At 47.9% G+C, this 17123-nt stretch overlaps 2 protein-coding genes across 2 annotated transcripts in view; one reads left to right on the forward strand and one right to left on the reverse strand.

The window, feature by feature from the left end:
• Nucleotides 1–1031: 1031 nt before the first annotated feature.
• Nucleotides 1032–8932, reverse strand: SMCR8 (SMCR8-C9orf72 complex subunit). The gene is made up of 2 exons (XM_053364181.1): nucleotides 6091–8932; nucleotides 1032–4665 (listed from the first exon to the last, which is right to left on the reverse strand). The coding sequence occupies exons 1-2, from the start codon at nucleotides 8436–8438 to the stop codon at nucleotides 4212–4214; spliced, it is 2802 nt and encodes a 933-aa protein (XP_053220156.1). The 5' UTR covers nucleotides 8439–8932; the 3' UTR covers nucleotides 1032–4211.
• Nucleotides 8933–10128: 1196 nt separating this feature from the next.
• Nucleotides 10129–17123, forward strand: part of TOP3A (DNA topoisomerase III alpha) — a 20689-nt gene continuing 13694 nt past the window's right edge. Inside the window, exons 1-7 of the mRNA XM_053364179.1 lie at nucleotides 10129–10906; nucleotides 11440–11499; nucleotides 12478–12551; nucleotides 12740–12815; nucleotides 14327–14435; nucleotides 15411–15554; nucleotides 16826–16996. Coding sequence (XP_053220154.1) covers nucleotides 10718–10906; nucleotides 11440–11499; nucleotides 12478–12551; nucleotides 12740–12815; nucleotides 14327–14435; nucleotides 15411–15554; nucleotides 16826–16996 — 823 coding nt within the window. The 5' untranslated portion in view covers nucleotides 10129–10717. The remainder of the gene's footprint in view (nucleotides 10907–11439; nucleotides 11500–12477; nucleotides 12552–12739; nucleotides 12816–14326; nucleotides 14436–15410; nucleotides 15555–16825; nucleotides 16997–17123) is intronic.

Below are 17123 nucleotides of genomic sequence, written 5' to 3' on the forward strand. Positions count from 1 at the left end.
TATTGTTTGTGAAGCGCTTCTGCAGTACACACCTTAACAGCACTAAGACATGGAAGGCATGCTGCTCAGATTTTCTTCAGTGAAGACGCTCGTGTATCCCTTCCTCTCTTAAACTACTGCTTAAGCGAAAAGTGTTGTGTTCCTACAAGTGCGGACAAGAAACTGAACATGCAGTTAGGAAGATCACTTGGGGAAGTTGTTACTTCCAGGGAGCTGCTAGCCCAGTCCAGTCGAGATGGAGAAAGGTCAAGTAGTTGGTTGATAAGAGGAAAATGCAGAATTATGGGGCCCAACATCTGGGCTTTCCACAGCACCCAGAGGGACCGCGATCCTGCATGTTGCATCCACAAGCAGGCCAGCGCCAGCTCCGCGCATGTAGTGCGCCAACGCCAATTCACATGTCTCAAGGGGCCGATTGTACCTAAGCTGCTGAATTTGTGGGCCACTCACATCCTCTGTGTGTGATGTTCCCATGGATCAGCCTATCGTTATATTTGCAAGATTAAAGCAGCAGAGATATGCAAACACCTCAATTGCCAAATGGCTAGATGAGCTCCGTTATGGAAGCAGCTCATACTGAGAGGATGCGGAATGGGCCAAGTATAGGATCTGCCTTCCTCTTGACGCTAGAACCACTGATGAAAGAGGGGGGGCCCTCTCCCCAGCTCCTCCAATCTCCCCACTCTGTCCTGTATGGATTTCCCCTTTCTCTCTGCTAGCATTAATATGGGTTTTTTTTTTACTACATCTGCCAGGAGCTTCTAGCCGGCTAGGATTAGCTTGTAACCAGGATTTGAAGCTGGCTGGCGCTGCTAGGGTGTAATACCACTGTTAAAACTGACAAGGGGCGGAAGAGGACGTTTGAGCCTGTGGGGTGTTGGCAATCTGTTAAGGATTGGCTAAGGACACGAAAGCAGAAAACTAGTTCACGTTACTAGGCTCTGCAGGTGATTGGGCTAAGTCTTGGCTCTTGAGAAAAGGAAGGGGCTCACCAGCAGGCCTTGTATCTACATATATGTGAACCCTTTAAAAAAAAAAGTCAGCAGTGCCACACTACAATCTATGGCATGCTCGTGAACCACCAAGACCGATTCCAGAGCCTTGTGATTCACAGATCTTGCTTCCATCAGGCAAGATGTCAGGCATACCTGCAAGTGTAACAGGTCCCTTTTGCACCTGCAAAAATAATAAGCAATGCCGAAGCCCTGAACACTGTCTGAAGGGCAGAGTAGATAGGACCACTGTGAATCTAGATCAGTTCCTCAGGGATCCTTCATGTATTTCTGCTTATAGTGCAAGCTTTGAAAAGGCAAATTCTTAAGATGTTCAGATGGAAAGGCATTGCTCAGCTAAATCAGAAGAAAAGTCTCTGGTGGGCCCAAGCCTGGGCACCTAGAAGACCTTGTGAGATTTTGTGTCTCCATTATCCCAAATAAACTGCAGGTGTCCATTTCTGTATTGGCAGTGGTGGCGGGAGAAATATCTGAATACAAGGCTAATGTGCAAACTAGGCTTTTTAGGAAGGCAAGAAAAAGCTACCTCTTCACAGAGGGACACACACATTCCTTTAGCAATTCAGGAAAGTGTTGCCTCCCACCATCAAAGGAGGAAAAGTCTATAAATGAAGGCTTGGTCTTGAGATTAAGGGAGATGTCGAAGAAAAGCCTGCCAAATGGAGTTGACAAACCAGGACCCAAAGAATCTAAAATTGGAGAGGCTTCCTGGGATAGACCAGCCTTCCCCAACCGCGGGCTGCTATAGCAGCCATAGTCCAAAACATCTGGAGGGCACGAGGTTGGGGAACACTGACCTAGATGTGCCAACAATGGCATCCCACTGGCTAGGTTGACTATCTGAAATATCCAGAGACATTCACTATACTGTGGCTCCCAACCACCAACGGGGAAGGAGGAAACCAGTGTGATGATGTCACAATATGGGCAAATATTCCTAAACTGTACAGGGGGAAAACTAGACTCAATGACAGCATTTGGGGAGATAGGCCCACGGTTCCCATGACTCTTGAGTCCTACCCTTTAAAGAGATACCTTGCCTTGCAGATGTGGTAAAGCAACTCTGCTGAGGAAGGCCTTTTCCAAATCTTGGATATTGGGAGTCCTTGCATAACGCTGCTATGATTTCACTGCAAAGCACAACAGATTTCCCTCCACCATCTTCATGAACGAACAGCCACCCAATAGACTTTTTTGGAGGGGGGGAGGAGAGGTAGAAAGCAGCACAGGGGTGCTATCTTCTCTCTGAAAAGCTTTGAAATTTATCTGCCTGCTTTGCTGAGGGACAGGCGGGGCCACGCCTTGGAAGCCTGGCTGCTGTGAAGCCACCATGGGGCTGTCTGCATCAAAAGGTGGGACACCCCACCCCCACCCGCTCTCGTAGAAAAGCTTTGCCCGCAACTCCATCGTGGCTGACAACGTAGCTGGGTTTCCCAGCCCTATTTGAGAACAATGGAGTGTCAGGGCAAGATTCAAGCAAGGTTTGTACCGTTTGCAAGATCCTTTTTCTCTGATACAAAGCAGCAAAGTGTCGTACAGATGGCCTCTACCAACCCATTACTTGAGGAACTAAAAAGTGCAGCATTACACACACACACACACACACACACACACACACACAAAGTGCAGCTTTGCATCAAGTTTTCCAGTACTCTTAAAACACCAAACTTGACACTCGCCCTTGAAGCTTCCTCCGGTGGTACATTCAGTTCCAGAACTCTGTCACACATAATTGCATTGAACAGAGGTTTTGAAATATCACAAGTCCAGTTACTCTTGTAAAACGTGTGTCTTGTCACCAGCTTCCTGACACACAGGGAACAGAAAGAGAACTTTTTAAAAAGAAAAGGAAATAAAACTAGTAAGGCGTTCCTCCGCCTCTAAAATTATCAGCCAGCCGGCCTGCTTGGAATTTCCCGCTGCTGTACTTATCTGCAGCTAGGGAGAAGACGCAGATGAGATGTGGCCTCATCGGAGACCTCAAGTTTTCACAGCACGAAAGAAATAAAGCGGAACCACCTCTACCGGATTCAACCAGAGTAACGACAGATTCTTAAAAGGCTCAAAACTGATCGCACCCGGTAGAGTGTGTGGCTCGGGAGGAGCCCCAACATCCAGTCCAAGCTGCGTGACCGGCAACCACCCCAATGCGCAGCGACAGCAGAGGTAGTAAAACGGTTGCAAAGCCTGGATGTTCAGGAAGGGTGAGGCCAAATTGGAAGCTGCACCTGCCAGCGCTGGCCCCCATCCCCGCCAGGGGCTGGCTGTACCAAACAAAGCATGGGGAGGCCTAATCCAGTACATTCAATCCCAATGACACCTGAGTGCTAAGGTTTAAGGGCACTGAGCAATTCCAGAGACCTCTCCTCTTGGGAGCAATGGCACTGGCCTGTGTGACAGGGTCCGAAGCACACCCTCCCCACTCCATCTTTCCTCACATTCTCCCCCATACTGCAGAAACAGGGCCAGATATAAGGATTTGTGGGCGTCCCTTTCCCCTCTGGGAGAGGCAAGCCAAGGTGCAGCGGACTACAGAGACACAGTGCTCAGCATAACACCCCACCAAGGCCCCCTTGTGCTTTTCCAGGGTTCAAAAGGCCTTCACCAGACCTCTGACCTCAAGAGCCAAGGAGGGCCTCCCTCTACTCCCCAGGGATGCAAATGCGAGGAGTCATTGCAACCACCGATGGTGCAAAAAGACCCGAGAGATGGGTCAACGTCTGGCTATTGTGAAACAGCTGAATTCTTATGTTTAGCTTAAAAAACAAACAAAACCCCTCCACCTTCTACAATTCACTCCCATACACTTCTGAAATATGTTTCTGTGGCTCACTGTGGTTTCTAAAAAATGCGCACAAGTCTTTGGTGCCACTCACACGTACCCAGCACCGACCATGTGCCATGCAAATCCCCTATAGTCAAGATATCCAACTGCTCCTTAAAGATGCTACACACACACCCCACGCTCCCCACTTTAAGCAGCAAATGATAATGAACTTCCCCTCTTCCAAAGAGGTGTGACCGAGGTTTAGGAAGTCCCATTCTAATGAGGTTGGCTTAGCCACGCTGGGGTCCTCCATATCGTCCTATGGGTTCTCAATGACTAGTGTGTCAATCGCGGAATCGTCTAGGCCTGCAGATGGCCACAGGTGAGCCGGCGGGCGAGGAGGGGAGGCAGCAGGGCAGGCTGGGCACAACTCAAATTTTGTACAAGCAGCTGGGCACGTAATCAAACCTGAGGACCGGGCTGACCCCTCGGACGGGATCCTGAACGTACTGCAGTTTCAGGAGCTCGGCAAGGTACTGCACCACTTTGCTGTCCTCGTTTGCAAGCCCCAGCTGGATTTTCAGGAAGTTCAGCCGCCGGTTTGCCAAGGACTCCTCCGTCTCCCCCTCTTTGATGGGCAGGTGCAGGTCGTGGTAGAAGGTGTACAGAAAGGCCTTGGAGCACAGCTGGGTCAGGATGGTCTGGACGTGCATAAAGTACGTGCTTCCCCGCTTGATCTGCGTGCGGTGGTCAGCAAGCCTGGGGATCAGGGTCCCTTTGTACTGCGGGCAGCGGAGAGTCTTGCTGTCGGCATCCAGGATACTGATGTAGCGGCTGTAGCGGCAGAGGGAGTGCATCATGTTGACACCCGACGGAGAAGATGCTCTGGAAAGGAAGGGGGAAGATAACATCCTGACATTGAAATTCCGAGGTAGAATAACTACAGGTATGCAGGCATTCTGTCTCTGAGAGATCATAAAGTGAAGTGGCAGAGATTGGGAGCCAGGAGTTCTCAGTTCAGCCACATCTCTCTCTGGGACCCAGAGCAGGAAATATCATTCCTGCACCAGCGCTCCCCCCCCCACCGGCAATTGCACACCCCTGCTGCGCTACCGCAGGAAATCAACGGGCAGGTCATTTTTCCTGCTAAATGGTGCTTTCATAGGTAACCTTTGGAAGGGGCGGAGGAGGTTTCTGATTAAGTATGGAAGCCTCTGACATGAAAATGATCACTGCCAAACCCCACCATGGCAGAACAAATGGTGACTGAACGGGGTATATTTCTGACCACTGCGCCCCTCTTCTGTCAATGGGAATCAATTGTCATTTGACTGTACTGCCAGGGATCAGAGTTGTGAGGGTTGTGTATCTGGCAGGACCACAATGGCCGGAAACTACAACTAATCCAGAATGTGGAAGCTAGACTGGTGACTGGGAATGTCCGCCGAGACCATATGACACTGGTCTTGAAAGACCCACATTGGCTCCCGGTACGTTTCCGAGCACAGTTCAGTGTTGTTGCTGACCTTTAAAGCCCTAAACGGCCTCAGCCCAGTATACCTGGAGCATCTCCACCCCCACTGTTCAGCCTGGACACTGAGGTCCAGCTCTGAGGGCCTTCTGGTCGTTCCCTCCCTGCGAGAAGTGAGGTTACAGGGAACCAGGCAAAGGGCCTTCTCGGTGGTGGCGCCTGCCCTGTGGAATGCCCTCCCATCAGATGTCAAAGAGATAAACAACTGTCTGACTCTTAGAAGACATCTGAAGGCAGCCTTGTTTAGGGAAGTTTTTAATGTTTGATGTTATTGTGTTTTGAATATTCTGTTGGGAGCCGCCCAGAGTGGCTGGGGAAACCCAGCCGGATGGGTGGGGTATAAATAATAAATTATTATTCTGTTATTACTTCCACTATCAGAGACAATATGACCCTGAGTACCAGCTGCTGGAGAACATGGGCTTTCCAGAGGCATCTGGATAGCCACAATGGGAACTTAGGACTGTATCAAACAACTTTTGCTCAAAAGTTAGACCCATTGAAATTAATGGAACTGCGTTAGCCTTGTTCGTCAATTTCAGTGGGCCTTCTCTGAGTAGGACTAACAACGGGTTATATCCAATGTCAGTCCCACTCACACTAGACCTATTGAAATTAATGGGAAGGCTTAGATCTTATTAAATTCAATGGGTCTACTCTGAGCAAAAGTCAGCTGGATGCAACCCATTGCATACAGTCCAAAATGCTGGACTAGATAGGCCTGTGGTCAGACATTTTAAAGATCTGGGTAGGTTGTGGTGGTGGTGGGGTTTTTTTACCTCTGCAATCCAATCAGCTTCCACTTCTGAAAATCTGTGATGTGCAAAGGAGATGTGGCCCAGTGCTTCACCGGCTTGGCATACGCACCGCAATTTGGAACAAAAAGAGAGAGTGCGGTGACGAGCTTCTCCACAATCGTCTTGTCTTCCCCCAGCACTATCAAAGTCCTGCCGCTCAGTAGCGAATATATTGCAGGGTGAGCAAAGGGATACTGCCGGATGAACCTCAGTGCATTTTGCCCCGACTTCTTCTTGTGCCTTTCTCCGAAATGACCAGCAGGAAGGGCAGGGGAAGGAGTCCTGTCCGAGCTGGTGGAGGCTGTGCTGCTGATGTAGCTTGTGGAGTCTGAGCATTTGTCCAGGCTCATTTTACTCGTCTCTCTGCTGCTCGAGAGATAATGTGGGTCGAGTTCGTAGGTGAGGAGGCCTCCCAAGACGCCATCGTGGGAAGAATAGTCCGTGAAATTCACGTGAAACCCCTGGTCCCCTTGTCGGTATGGCTGGGGCGGGATACTGACCACACTGTCACCATCGCAATGTTTGGGGACCATGTTGGACGGAGGCTCGAGAAAATTTGGACTCTCTTTTCCAATGCAACAGGCAGAGTCCACAGGGAGCAGGTTTTCTGGTTCAGGGTTGCCTTCAGTGTTGTCTGGATTTAAAACAGGGCTAAAGCGAAAACCTTCATCTTCTTCATCTGCATAAGGCTCTTCATTAATGGCACTTGGGTAGCTCGCTTTAAAGTCATCAGGAATCAGAGCTTCTGAGGGACACGTGCTGAGGACCTCAATGCTGTCCTCACTTATGGTCCTTCGGCTGACAGCTTTGCTCCTCACCACTTGTGGACTCAGGTGGGCTTGCGGCATGCTTGCCTGGGTTTCAGATTGACTCAGGGCAGTAGCAGACTTTTCCGTCCCCAAAACCTCAATGCTTTCACCACTACTAACACTTCCTTTAAGATCTGCATCGAGGTACTCAAGATTGTCGTGCTGGTCATAAGTAACAGGGTCAGTGACTTCTGCTTCCTGCATGTCTTCAATCTCCTGTTCCATCTTTATAGGCACAGACTCAACACTGGATTTGTAAGATCCCAAGCTGACTAATGTTTTAGGAATAAGGCAGACTTCCAAACCTTTGGGATTGGGGCTGTCTACGTTAGGTCCCTGGTAGCCATTTAAATGCTTTTCAGATGGTCGTTCATCAACAAGGAACATGTCTTCAAAAAGGAAGTTGGTAATAGTTTGCTGCTGCAAAAGTGCTCTGCTGATCTGATTGGTCAAGAGGTAGCAAACGTCACCTCTGAACGTTTTCTCAATTTGATGTAACTGATCTAGAGTCTGGGTGAAAAAATAAACATCACACAGTTCCTGAAGGGTTTTGAGTTTCTTGTCAAAGCACTTGGCAGATTTTGCCTTGATAAGTTTTGGGGTGTAAGAGGACAGGCGAGGATAAAGGTGTGTTTCACTGGGTTCGTCAGATTTCGAGGTAGTAAATCCTTGTTCGGAACTATCATCAACTTGCTCTGTCACACACTCTGGCTCATAAGGGTGAAAATCAGAATCTTTCAGCTTACTGTAAGGATATGATCTGATTTGTTTTAAAAGATCTTGATGCTCAATGATAGATTTTTCAACACTAGCCAGTTCATTGGCTTTCTCAATGGCTTGTGTGGTATAGTATCCTTTCTCATTGTTTTTCTTCTGGATTTCAGTCTCATTGTGCAAAACAGTTCTAGTGTAATCAAGGTCTTTCAGTTTCTTTTCCAGTTCATTCGCAAAAGCTTTTCGGTTGCCAGTCTTTAAGCATTCTGATGCTTTGGAGAACTCCGCAGAGAGTTCCTGAAACATCTGCATAATCTTGTGCTCATCGGCAGAAATGTAGGCCATGCAGAAAGGCCGGACAAAGCCTCTTGCTTCAAGATCATAGAGAGTCAGGTGATGCACGTAAGCAAAAGCTCCTTCCTTGGAATCACCCAGCACTACTTTAGAATCCTCCACGAAGTTCAGCTTTGGGTAAGGGCATCCAGGAGGGTGCCCCACAAAGGAAGCCTGGTAGTCCACCGACATGATGCGGAGGGAAAAATAGTTGAGATCAAAGGTGCCGGAAACTTTGGCATCATCCGGGATGGTGAGCAAAGGCTGGGGTCCCACTTGCTCCGAGAACTCGGATATAAGGATGAAGTCCCGGGTGAACTTGGCACCTGAGAGCTTGGACCAGGGGTTGGCCCCATGGCTGGCAAAAGGGAAGAGCGGAACAGAGTATTCCTCAGGCAAGGCTGGCTCGCTGTATGCCTCTTCTTCGTACTCGTCCTCTTTGGTAAACGCCACCACATCTGGGGCGCTGATCATATTTCCAGGTGGGGGCGGTGAAGGGGCATGAAGAAAGCAGGGCCGGTGCCTCACCAGTTGTCAACCGGAATCCATTGGCGGAGAATGAGGGCTCCTCTCATGGACTTGCTCTGCTGACGGACTGTCAGGGGTGGGGGCGCTTCCTGCACACCCAAAGAAACCTATTGCACTCTCCCTTTTACTTCCCTGCCAGAGGTGGGCACCTTCCGGAGTCTGTGGCACCTCCCTTTCTGACTAGGGGTCACCTGCCCCTCAGCTGAAGGACAGGGTACCAATCCTGTTCACCCAGCGGGCCTGGTGAGGCATGCCCTTTCATGGGGGGGGGCAGATCCCCCTCTCCCTTGGTTTAGCTGCCTCGAATTCCAGGCTCCCTTCCCAGGATCTAATACGCCTCCTTCCCCAGGGAAGGAAGGGGACCCCTTTCTTTCTCCCCAACCCCTCGACTTTCCCTCCCTGGGAAATGGGCCCTTCTCCGGATCTTCCTCCCCTCCCCCCTTCTCCCCTCTTACCAAAAAGGTGGGCGCTAGGACCAGCCCGACCCTCCACACGCACACCCCCTGCCCCGTCTCTCCCCCTCCCTTTGCCCCGCGCCTGCAGCACGAACCGTCACTTCCCCCTCACAGCCGCCGCCTGGCAGCCATCTTGGAGTCACATGACCTGCTGTGAAGCGACCCGGGTGACCCCGGAAGCGATTCCTCTATAAAAAATAAAATAAAAATCGTTTTCTCTTCGCACACAACTTAGATTTTAAAATAAAATAAAATAATAGGAGGAGCACGCTGGTTCAGTTAGTGCTGCAAAGGCGCGGATATATAAAAATTTTAAAATATGAAAGAGGTCGCGCGACCGCGGTGCATCATGGGTTTTGCAGTTCCCTCTTTCCCCTCACTGCTTTTCGCCCCCCCCTTTTTTTAAAAAAACAGCAAAAGTAGAGGCAGCACAGAACTGGCGAATGTAATACTACTTGAAAACAGCGTTAAAAAAAAAGTTCGGTTCAAAAAAATTAGGTAGCTCGGTTGTTTACGTCAGCCGCCACCGCGGGGCATTCTGGGGGCGGTAGTTCTCAAGCGCGCGCAACCGCTTCTGCTACTTCTACTCCGCCGCTCTGTTTCGGCGAAGCCGTAAAGCAATACAGAAAGGGAAACGAACCCGCCCGGCCCGCTTCTCTTTCGCGTCGTGCGTTTACGACGGCGCGGAATACGGCTGGCAGGCGGGAAAGCTCCTGTTCTGTGAAGGAGGGAAGAGTGAGGGAAGCCTGAGGAGAGAGAGAGAGAAAGTGGGGGAGACCCCGAGGAAGAAAAAGGGGGCGAAGCACCCGAGGGAGGGCCGGGAGGAGGAATTGAAGGGGGGGCAAAACAGGCAGAGAAAAGCGACCCCAGAAAAAAAGCTCTGGGATTGGGGGGAGGGGGAGTTTGACGTTTTGGTTTAAATTTGTGGGGTGGGGGCGAGCTTTCTTTTGGTAGGAGATTATTAAAAAGTCGGAGGAAAAGGTTTCAAGAGAGAGGGAGGCTTTTAAAAAACCAACAACGTAGGATTGGCATTTATTGCTGCTGGGGGAGGGAATAATAAAAAGAGTGAAAAAGCTGGATTTGGGAAGAAAAGAAAGGAGGGGGCAGAAAGGTACGAAAAGGACCATCGTGTGTGTGGGGGGGGGTGTTGTTTGAGGTCAAGCAGCTGTTGAGTGGATGGAGGGGTGGGCTTGGCCTTGAGGTGGGAGGGGCAGTGCTGGCTCTGGAGTTAAAAGGCAGCCAGTTTGTTTTACATGTCTGAATCCTGGTGGTCTGCACTCAGGAGTAGGATCTAGTGGCCAGATAAGTTCAGAATCGTGCTTTGACGAGGGACAAGCTGCGAAACGGATTTCCTCCGCCTTGGACACTGAGGGAAACACAGCCTATTGCTGGTTTGAATGGTCTCCTCTTGAAATGGGAGTTCCTGCTGCGGAGCATGTTGGCAGGCCTTCCGGTGTAGAAGGTCCCCCCAGTTCCTAGTCCAACAGCCTTGGGTTGTCAAAGAACTCTATCCCTTTACAAGTCCACGTTTGTAAGAAATGGGAACCTGTGCACATCAGAACATCCAGCTGTTTTTGCAGCCTTTCACGGTTCACGTGTGGCAAGTGAGCTGTCTTCCACTGTATCCAAAACTGGTTTATAATCCCGTATTAACCAACTTTTGGTGCTGATCCCATTGTTTCCATGGTGGCTTTATAAACAGACAAAGCAGCCTTGCGAAGAAGGTTCCGTCATGGCTTGGCAGGCTGGGAATTGGGCCCAGCTCTCAGGATGATTGGTCAGAGCAGACTGTTTGCCCGCTGCGGAGTTGGATTGCTCTTCCGGTCCTGGAGTCTTTGCTTCTCTCAGGCTGCTGAGGGCACGATGGTCCGAAACATCCAGAAGGTTCTCTGCGTGGCAGAGAAAAATGATGCTGCCAGGGGGATTGCAGACATCCTTTCCAACAGCAGGATGAGGAGGGTAGGAGAGCGCAATAGTGATACAATATTTATTTATTCGAATGTTTTCTTCCCCACCCCGAGGTTTGGTTGGAGGGGAGTAAACTCTCTATACCGCTAAAGCACAGCACTTCTGATGAAATATTGGTCTGCAAAAAGAATCACAAACCAAAAGGTTGTACAGTGCTGCTGGTCAAAAATGTAGATTATTCAGACCCTGTAATACCTGAAAAAGAGGGTGGTGGCAGCTGAGGGCTGGTTCCAGTGTGACACTGTTCCTATATGTAAAAACCTATATCCAACCTGAGCATAGTATGCAACCTGTGTCGATTGCAGGCATGTATTTTGCTGCATGTAGATATGCTCAAAAGATACCAAATATCAGTTTTCCCAGTTATTGCGCACACAGCAGAATGTATGCTTATTGTAACTTCAGCGGTGCCTGACAATTACAGATGGGAATAATTTTATACAGGATTACCCTCATTGTAAACGTTACACATTTTAGCTATACGTTGATCTAATTTGTTATGTCCTGGAATTCTTCCTTTTTAGAGAGAAGGGTTTTCCAGGTTCAACAAGATCTACGAATGCCAGTATCATATGTTTGGCCAGGTATGTATCCAGCTATCCTTTACCATTGTGCTTTGCTACTGATCTAATGAAACTGTGTGTGAGAGAGAAAGAGAGGCAGGTTCTAATCCACATCAAAAGATAGTGGTAGTTACTACACAGATTTGCTGCACAACCTGAAGCGTGTCTACTCAGTAGTAAGTCCTGTCCTGTTGAATTCACTGAGGCTTATTTAGGTAAGTGAGGTCAACCCCACGAATCAGTGCAGATGCACCACAGCGGTTCTTCTCTCTGTGTTCCTCCCAGTGGTCATTCCTCCTCTGGTCACTTTCTATGGATACACAACATGGCAGTCTGTCTCCAGGCACTAGTGTCTCATGCAAAAGATTCCCGCACAGTGGTGTTGACGTTGCCAGCCTTCCCGTCACATTTGCAGACATTTTTGTAACACAGGGATGATCTGCCAGTGGGCCTGGTACCTGAAGCCAGCTCCCCATAGAGCAGGCTTCCTCAAATTCAGCCCTCCAGATGTTTTTGGCTTACAACTCCCACGATCCCTAGCTAGCAGGACCAGGGGTCAGGGATGATGGGAATTGTAGTCTCAAAACATCTGGAGGGCAGAGTTTGAGGAAGCCTGACATAGAGCATGTCCTTGGGGATTCTGCCAACTTCCATTCTGTGGAAGTGACTGAGCCAATATAGAATAAGTATTTTTCATAAATTCCCCCTTGTAATTGTGAAGCTTGTTTTATCACATTTTGTGTGTGTGTGTGTGTGTATATACACATGCACACACAAACGCAAACACACAAACTGAAAGTGTTTGAATTTTGGAAGTGTCTCTGTTTCTTCTTTAGGAAGCCAGATCCATTTGTGCACGGCAGTGGCTGAACCCTATTTCTTGATCTCTTTACAATGAGCCTGAGAGGACTTTATCTTAGAAGCCCACCATGGGCGGAGGGTTTAAAGCATTTCTTTGGCTCTGACAGGGAATAATCCTTGTTCCTCTGGCTTCTGCAGAATGTAGCTGTGGTGATGACTTCTGTTTCTGGACATTTGCTGGCTCAAGACTTTAAGATTCCGTTTCGAAAATGGTATGTATGAGTGGATCTCTGAGGATAGTTCATATTTCTACAGTTACATGCTGAGATTTTGAATAGAAGCTGTAGGAAGTTGTTACCTTTACCGCAGCAGATGTGTTTAGAAAGTGGAAGGCATTTCTTTAGACTTGCTGCCTGCTCTTGTCTGTTGTTGTTTGACTGTATATTTTGCTGACACTCAGGCACAGCTGCAATCCACTTGTCCTCTTTGATGCCGAAATTGAGACATTCTGCCCTGAAAACTATATGGACATTAAGGTTTGTGTTGCTGCAATGCTTTCTGCTGTAACTGCTGTTATCCTCTACCATCTATCTGGGGATCTTTGCCTAGTAATATTTTCCAGTTGCATCCCTTGTGCCTTCAGCAGGGGCAAGTTTGCCTGCTTTTTGAACGGGCCTTTTTGCAAACTGTTACGATAGCTTGAACTTGCAGTTGCACTCTGCAGTATTGTTGGCTACTTTCTTGTTCACAAATTACGACTCAAGGCATTCTGCCCCAAGGCCAGAGACCATAAATGTCGCAATTGCTGCCTCCGCATTGTACTGTGGATCAGAAATGTTGGGGCTTGCAAATCCATGCGATGGGATATAAAACCATGTCAGTCTGTAATCAGAGCTGAACTCCCTCACCAGGCTTGTATATAGCAGGCTCCAATTTCCTCCTTTAAAACTGGCTAGTAGGTGATTGGGGGGGAAGGTAAAACATTGTACAATCGTGTCTTGGATCCCGAACGCCTTGGTACTCGAACGTTTTGGCTCCTGAATGTCGCAAACCTGGAAGTGAGTGTTCTGGTTTGCGAACGTTCTTTGGAATCCGAACATCCAAGGGGGATTCCGCAGCTTCTGATTGGCTGCAGGAGCTTCCTGCAGCCAATCAGAAGTTGCGCTTTGGTTTCCAAACGTTTTGGAAGTCGAACGGGCTTCTGGAATGGATTCCATTCGACTTCCAAGGTACGACTGTACTGCATACTCTGAGGCACATGGGAACTCTTTATTTTAAATGTATATGCACCATCTTTACACTCATTAGTACTCACAAGGCAACTTTGAATTGTAGACTTGTAAAATCGGAAGGGACATCAAGGGTCATCGAGTCCAACCCTACAATGCTGTAATCTCAACTAAAATATCCATGTTAGATGGCCAGCCAGCCTCTGCTTAAAAACCTCCAAGGAAGGAGAGTCCGCAACCTCCACAACTTAACAGTTATGTAGAACAGCTTTTTCCAATCTGGTGCCCTCCAGCAGTTTTGAATTACATCTTAGCAGAAGCCCCTTCTGGGCATGATGGGATTTGTAGTCCAAAGCACCTGTAGGGCACCAGATTGGCGGCTGACACAAAACAATAACAACTGAAACATAAATAGCTACATGGTTAAAATGAAATCTACAATATAGCAGTAAAAAATAATAATAGTAAAGCCAGAGAAGGCAATGGGAAAACTGGTGTCTTCTGTTCTCAAATGCCCCCTAAAATGCCTGATTCTGTGCATGCTTGCTTTGGCCCAATCCCCACTGAAATCAGTGAGATTAGGTAGGCGTGCACAGATTTTCATTGTTGTAGCAAAGTCCTACGCATGTGTACTTGGAAGCAAGTCCCATTGTTTTTGGCCTAAGCCTGAGAGCATGGTGTGTGTTTCCTATTAACTGTAGAAATGTGTTCTGTGTCCTTGCCACCTGCTGATTGCATGGTAGGCAGTAATTAAAACCAGCAGCATTGTGGGTGGCTTGTTTCCATGTTCTCTCATCTTGTCCCACTACTTATTCCAGCGAACACTTGAGCGAGAAGTTCAGCAGTGCCAGGCTCTGGTGATCTGGACAGATTGCGATCGCGAAGGAGAGAACATTGGCTTCGAGATCATTAACGTTTGCAAAGCAGGTGTGTGGGGTTGTAGTGTGAGAATGTGACCCTCCTTAACAGAATCCTAGGTCAGTGAAATGCATGTAGACCAATCCTCTTCCTTCAAGCAGAGTCTTCCCAGATGCAGCCGAGTCTGTTCAATGCAGTGATTTCCTCTCCCCCTCCACCTGAAATGCTTGTATTATAGTGGACCAAAAGCAGAGAATGTGGTGCCTAATAATCTAGGCCTCTGAGCCTGCTTCCGAATTCTCCCACTCTTGCACAGTGATACACACAGCACTGGGATTTATAGTGTACCCATTGTGCCCCTGTTGTTCTAGTTTGCTGTGGATTTTGTGGAAACATCACATTTTCCAATATCTGCTACCCGGGAAGCCATAGACAAGGCTTCTGGAAGTTTTCTCTTTATGCATTCTGACACAGCAATACCATGTGCTTCAGTTAAGAGTTGGTCCTGATTCATAATATCTGTGCTGCAAAGCATGTGAATAGGAAGCAACATCTGCTTACCATCTGGTAATGCTTCCCCTTTACTCTGTGCAAATGCCCCTGCTTCGGAGTGTAGAAGGAGCTGAGTTTTAATTTAGAATTTGGCATGAATCAATCCTATTTGTGGAACAAAGGAATCGATACAAACTCTTATTTAGTTTGTCTTTGGAAATTACCTTCAGCAGTATTTCCTTTTTTTGAGATGGTCTTATGGATTACCCAAAAGCACATCTGGACCAGTGGTGGTCCACAAGCCACAGTTTAAGGATTCTTCATCTATTGGGCCTTGAGGCCAACATGCCTTAAAAGTATTTTCTCTCCTAATTCTTACCATGGCCTATTAAATCGACTTAAAAACACCTTCTTTAACAATAGCACTATGAGATAAAAGATGTCAGCTATGTTTTGTGGACCACTGGGATGTTATTGAGATTTCTTAAAATATTTTAATCGTGTTGCTTCCTCAGTCTAAATCTGCCATTAATCTCTCTTTCTGGTGGACAGTGAAGCCGAGCCTCCAGGTATTCCGAGCTCGCTTCTCCGAGATCACGCCTGGTGCCATCAGAACTGCCTGTGAGAATCTCACCCAGCCCAATCAGAATATTAGTGATGCTGTGGATGTCAGACAAGAGTTGGATCTCAGGATAGGTATGGAGCGAAAGGCATAAGGGGTAGATTATCCGCATATAAACAACTCTCGTGCTATGTAGATACTTGGGTCACAACGGATATCGTGGCATAAGTCAGTACAGTGTTACCTCGGGTTAAGAACTTAATTCGTTCTGGAGGTCCGTTCTTAACCTGAATGGTCTTAACCTGAGGTACCACTTTACCTAATGGGTCTCCCGCTGCCGCAACGCGCTTTCTGTTCTCATCCTGCAGCGAAGTTCTTAACCTGAGGTACTATTTCTGGGTTAGCGGAGTCTAACCTGAAGCGTCTGTAACCCGAGGTACCACTGTATAAAGATGATATACCTGAAGGAGCGTCTCCACCTCCATCGTTCTGCCCGGACACTGAGGTCCAGCGCCGAGGGCCTTCTGGCAGTTCCCTCGCTACGAGAATCCAAGTTACAGGGAACCAGGCAGAGGGCCTTCTCGGTAGTGGCGCCCTCCCTGTGGAACGCCCTCCCACCAGATGTCAAAGAGAAAAACAACTACCAAACTTTTAGAAGACATCTGAAGGCAGTCCTGTTTAGGGAAGCTTTTAATGTTTAATAGGTTATTGTATTTTAGTTTTCTGTTGGAAGCCGCCCAGAGTGGCTGGGGAGACCCAGCCAGATGGGAGGGGTAATAATAATAATAATAATAATAATAATAATAATAATAATAATAATAATATTTTAGCATTATTATAGGGGAAGGTCTTTCAAAGCACAGGTATTTGCTCTGCATGCGGTATGTTTCCAAAAATTGTGAGCTTTCTGGTAACGCACTGCTTGTTATATTTTCAGTTGTTGTTTTTTAAAAAACCTTAAGTACTAGAAACATAGTCTCATGGATAGCCCTATGCCACGGGTGTCAAACACAAGGCCCGCGGGCCGAATCCGGCTCGCCAGACCTCACCATGTGGCCCGTGTAGCCGCTTTTTTTTTTTTTGACACAAGAAAGCCGCCTCTTCAGCGCATGCGCTGAAGCCAGAGAACGTCTGCCCTCTAGCGGCGCCAGCCGTTCCACACAGGAAACCTCCACTTTACATGCATTCAGGAAACCTCCACTTGTTTTTATATTGAGCGCATGCCATCCTGTGATGTGACAGATCCAACGGCTGCCTGAACAACCGGCCCTTTGAGGGTGACCAAACTGCTGATGCGGCCCCCCGATGAATTTGAGTTTGACACCCCTGCCCTATGCAGTAACACCTGTCTCTTCAGTACAGATAGATGCACGGCCATTTGGCTTATTTTCTCTTCTCTGCCTAGGTGCTGCCTTCACGAGATTCCAGACTTTGAGGTTCCAGAAACTCTTCCCCAACGTTTTAGCAGAACAGCTGATCAGCTACGGAAGTTGTCAGTTCCCAACACTGGGGTTTGTGGTGGAAAGGTTTAAAGCCATTCAGGCCTTTGTTCCCGAGTTATTCTACAAAATTAAAGGTATGTTTCAGAATATCAAATGCAGTAAGCGAAACATTTTTTTAAAAAAGATTTTGCAGTTTACCTTTTCCTATTAAATAATGTAAATTGCAAAAACTTTTTTTATGTTTATATAAATTGTTTGCAT

The sequence above is a fragment of the Podarcis raffonei genome, chromosome 14 (assembly GCF_027172205.1).
Source record: "Podarcis raffonei isolate rPodRaf1 chromosome 14, rPodRaf1.pri, whole genome shotgun sequence".
NCBI lineage: Eukaryota > Metazoa > Chordata > Lepidosauria > Squamata > Lacertidae > Podarcis > Podarcis raffonei.